The following is a 4,328-nucleotide window of genomic DNA, read 5'->3' on the forward strand; positions in this document are numbered from 1 at the left end:
AAAATATAATAAGTATAGTTATCATAACTTATATTAATAGTAACTAGTAACTATAGTTAATGTTATATTATTACATAGCTTATATGAGTATAGTTATCATAACTTATAATAGCTATTGCTATATAGTAACTATATAATACTTACATTATAGTAGCTATGTAACTAATAAGTACTATATATATTAATTATATTAACTTGTATAGTTATCATAACTTATAATAGTTATAGCATTAGCTATATAGTAACTATATAATACTTACACTATAGTAGCTATATACAGTAATAAATACTATATATATATATTTTTGAAAATAAGCTAATTCATTCATCAAAGCAAGTGCTGGATACAAGGAGGATAGTCCTCAATAAGTATACAATCATCTTGGCAACTAAGAGCAAACTTTGCCAAATGATGTGCAATTCATTAACTTCCCTATGGACATGTAGAACAGACCAAGAAAGAAACTTGGATAGCATGACCTTAATGTCTCTAATAACAAGACCAGTATCACTCCAACTATCCTCTTTGTGTTGAATAGCTTTCACCACCGATAGAGAGTCACCTTCAAGAATAATATGTTGTAATCCCAATTCTGAACAAAAAGAAGAAGCCCTTCGAGCTGCTACAGCCTCACCAAGGAGTGGATCCAGGAACAAGTCCATTGATGAACACAATGATGCCATAACAGCTCCTTCTGAGTTCCTAACCATCACACCAATCCCCAACCTCGAGTTGCCTTTATCAATGGCAGCATCCCAATTAACTTTGAATACATCTAATGGAGGAGCAATCCACCTGTTGTTTTTAGGTTCTTGGATTTCCTTCTGTTTTGTCCCATTCTCCAGCCAAAAATTAATGGAAGCCATCTCTACTTGGACCAGCTTTGACACTTGAGAAGGGGGTTGGAATTGCTGTTCAAAGAGCCAGGTATTCCTTCTAAACCAAATAGCTTTTGCAGTGACAACAAATTCAATGATCTCCAGAGGAGATAAGTGATCCATTATGGAGGTCAGAGTATCTTTAAAAGATCCTTCAAGTAAACTTGATTTCTGAATTCTTTTTGAGCTCATAGACTATAATGGCACGAGTGACTGATTCTGGTTGAAGAGAGCAAATTGGACAGAGGGGTGAATCTACAATTTTTCTATTGTGCAAGTTCAGCTTAGTGGCAAGAGACTCACAAGCAGCTCTCCAAAGAAAGGATTTAGTGATTTGAGGTACTCAGATACCCCATACTTTGTTCCAGAATCTTGAATTGGGATTCTGAGTTGAAGATTGCCCCACTCTATCCTCTTTAAGTGAGCCTTGAAGGTGATAGGCACACCTTACAGAAAACTTTCCATTGCTTGAGCATCTCCAGGTCATCATGTCTTGGCTCCTGCATGGACTAATAGGGATCTGCTAATTAATTTTGCCTCAGAGGCTGAGAATATGTCATAAATGAGAGATAGATCCCACTGCATGGTGACTGGGTTGATGAGATTAGCAACTTGAGCTTCAGCCTCTAAAATGTGGATAGGAGATTGCACTCTAAATGTAGATGGGCATGGAAGCCATTGATCCTGCCAAATTTTGATTTTTCTTCCATCACCAACTTTCCATATCAAACCTGCCTTAAGTACTGGTCTGGCTAGTAGGAAACTCTTCCACACATATGAATCATGAGGTCTTAATTTGGCTGATAGAAAGTCCGAGGTAGGGAAATATTTGGCTTTGAGAACCTGAGCTGCAAGAGATAGAGGGTTTTGAATGATCCTCCAACCTTGTTTAGCCAGTAATGCTAAGTTAAAATGTTCAAAGTCCCTAAATCCCAAGGCCCCCTTCTGTTTGGATTTCCCTAAAGTTTGCCAGCTCAACCAATGGATTTTAGATCTATGATTGCTTTGACCCCACCAGAAAGATTGCAAAAGCTGGTTGAGGCTTCTAAGAATAGTTTTGGGAAGTTTAAAGATCCCCATGCTATAAGTAGGGATTGACTGCAGTACAGATTTAAGAAGGATCTCCTTCCCAGCTTGAGACAACATATTACTCTTCCAATTAACCATCTTAGCTTTGACCCTGCTAAGTATTGAGTGAAAAGCCTTGCTTCTATTCCTGCCCACATAAGATGGTGACCCCAGATATTTATCAAAGGATCCTGAAGCTTTGATTCCTGATTGTTGTAGAATGGCTTGTTGGACCTCAAGTTTGGTGTTCCTGTTAAAAAAGATTGAAGTTTTTTCAAGATTAAGCCTCTAGCCCGATACCTATTCATAGCTGCTTAATACTTGCTATAGTCTACACCATTCATCTGGGTTTGATCTGTAGAAAACCAAGCTGTCATCTGCGAAGAAAAGATGGTTCACATGAAAGGAGCCTCGAGCAGCTGGGATTCCAGAAATAACTCCCTGCATCTCAGCTTGATTTAGACTATGATTGAGGAATTCAGAACAAATGATGAATAGGTAGGGAGAAAGGGGATCTCCCTGCCTAATGCCTCTAAAAGGGGTGAAAGCTTCTTGGGGTATTCCATTTTCCTCATTATTTTACTTAAAAAGTCCCATTCCACTCGATCATATGCTTTACTCATATCGAGCTTAAGGGCCATAAAGCCATTATGCTTCCCTTTTAACCTTGTTTGCATGGAATGCAACAGCTCATATGCAACAATAACATTATCTGAGATCAGTCTTTCTGAAACAAATGCACTTTGGGTGAGGGAAATGAGGTTAGGCAAAATGAGCTTGAGTCTGTTGGCAATTACTTTAGAGATGATCTTATAGAAGACATTGCAGAGACTGATATGTCTGTAATCTAGAACAGATTGTGGGCACTTCTTCTTGGGGATCAGAGAAATAAATGTTTGATTGATTTCTTCAAAACCCTTTCTGGTGTTTAGAACTTCTATGACTACTGCTGTCACTTCCTTGCCTATTGTGGACCAATGTTGATGGTAGAAAGCAGCTGGGAATCCATCTGGGCTAGGTGATCCAAGGAGGTTCATGTCCTTAATTGCATTTACAACTTTATGTTCAGAAAAAGGGCTAGCAAGGGAGCAGTTCATTTCTGTAGTGACTGAGGGAGGGAAGGAGTTCAAGGCAGCTTCGATATTGCTTGGGTTAAAAGAGGAGAATAGGTTTTGATAATAGTCTTGAAAGGTCCTTGCAATCTCTTCCTTATTGAAAGTCACACTCCCATTTTCACTTTTGATTTGCTTAATTCTGTTCATCTGTTTCCTTTGAGTTGCACACTTATGAAAGTATTTAGTGTTCCTGTCTCCATCCTTAAGCCATCTTTGTTTAGCTCTTTGTCTCCATTTCAGCTCTTCTTCTTCAAGATAACCGTCTATCTCACTCTGAAGTGCATTGATTTGACTACTAAACTAACCAGAATTGGACTCTTGTAATAGTCTAAGTTGTTCTCTCTTCTGGTTAAGGAGCCTTTTCTGCTGTCTAAAAGCCTCCTTGCTCCAAATCTTGAGCTTATCCCTGCATACATTCAATCCTTCTCGAGTAAAATCAAGCTTGGAAGCCTGATCGGGTTTTTTTAACCAAGCAGCTTTAATGAGTTCAGTGCATCCTTCTCTTTTACCCCATGCAACTTCATATCTAAAAATCTTATGCTTAGGGGCCGCTACTTGGGCAGAGTTGAAGCAATTAATAAACAAGGGATTGTGATATGAACATTGTCTTGGTAGGACTAAGACCTGATTAGAATAAAAAAGGTTAAGCCATTCATCATTGACTAGGGCTCTATCCAAACGACATTTAGTTAATTCAGAGCCCTCCCTTTTATTACACAAAGTAAACTTTGACCCTCCAAAGCCAATATCCATAAGTCTACAGTCTGATAAGGCCTGTCTAAATTCTTCCATTTGCTTAAAGGGGTGGGTGTTAGAGCCAAAGTACTCATCTTGGAACATGATCTCATTAAAATCCCCCATGCACAACCAGGGATTATGAGTTCTGGAATGAATAAGCCTAAGAAGATCCCAGCTTGCACTTCTTTTAGCAGTAGTAGGCTGTCCATAGAAATATGTTACGGTCCATTTCTTGCTTGGGATGTTAGAGGAAGCTGAAATAGATATGTGGTTATGAGAGTAGGAATCTAGTTCAGCTTCTATTTCTCTTTTCCAAAATATGGCAATACCCCCACTCATTCCGATACTGTCAACAGAAAAGCAGTGGTCAAAACTTAGTTTGTCTCGGGTAAGTTCTATTCTTTTCCTTCTACATTTTGTTTCACTCAGGAACACAACATCCGGGCACTTTTCCTTCACCATCAGGTGAAGCTCACAAATTGTCCGAGGGTTCCCAAGCCCTCGGCAGTTCCATGCTAAGTGTTTCAT

At 38.8% G+C, this 4,328-nt stretch overlaps 1 protein-coding gene across 1 annotated transcript; it reads right to left on the bottom strand.

The window, feature by feature from the left end:
* Nucleotides 1–321: 321 nt before the first annotated feature.
* Nucleotides 322–4,328, bottom strand: LOC121242323. The gene is made up of 6 exons (XM_041140202.1): nt 3,687–4,328; nt 2,478–3,335; nt 2,285–2,388; nt 1,417–2,197; nt 1,183–1,305; nt 322–1,074 (listed from the first exon to the last, which is right to left on the bottom strand). Exons 1-6 carry the CDS (start codon nt 4,326–4,328, stop codon nt 322–324), a joined length of 3,261 nt encoding a protein of 1,086 aa, XP_040996136.1.

The sequence above is a fragment of the Juglans microcarpa x Juglans regia genome, chromosome 8D, assembly GCF_004785595.1.
Source record: "Juglans microcarpa x Juglans regia isolate MS1-56 chromosome 8D, Jm3101_v1.0, whole genome shotgun sequence".
Taxonomy (NCBI): domain Eukaryota; kingdom Viridiplantae; phylum Streptophyta; class Magnoliopsida; order Fagales; family Juglandaceae; genus Juglans; species Juglans microcarpa x Juglans regia.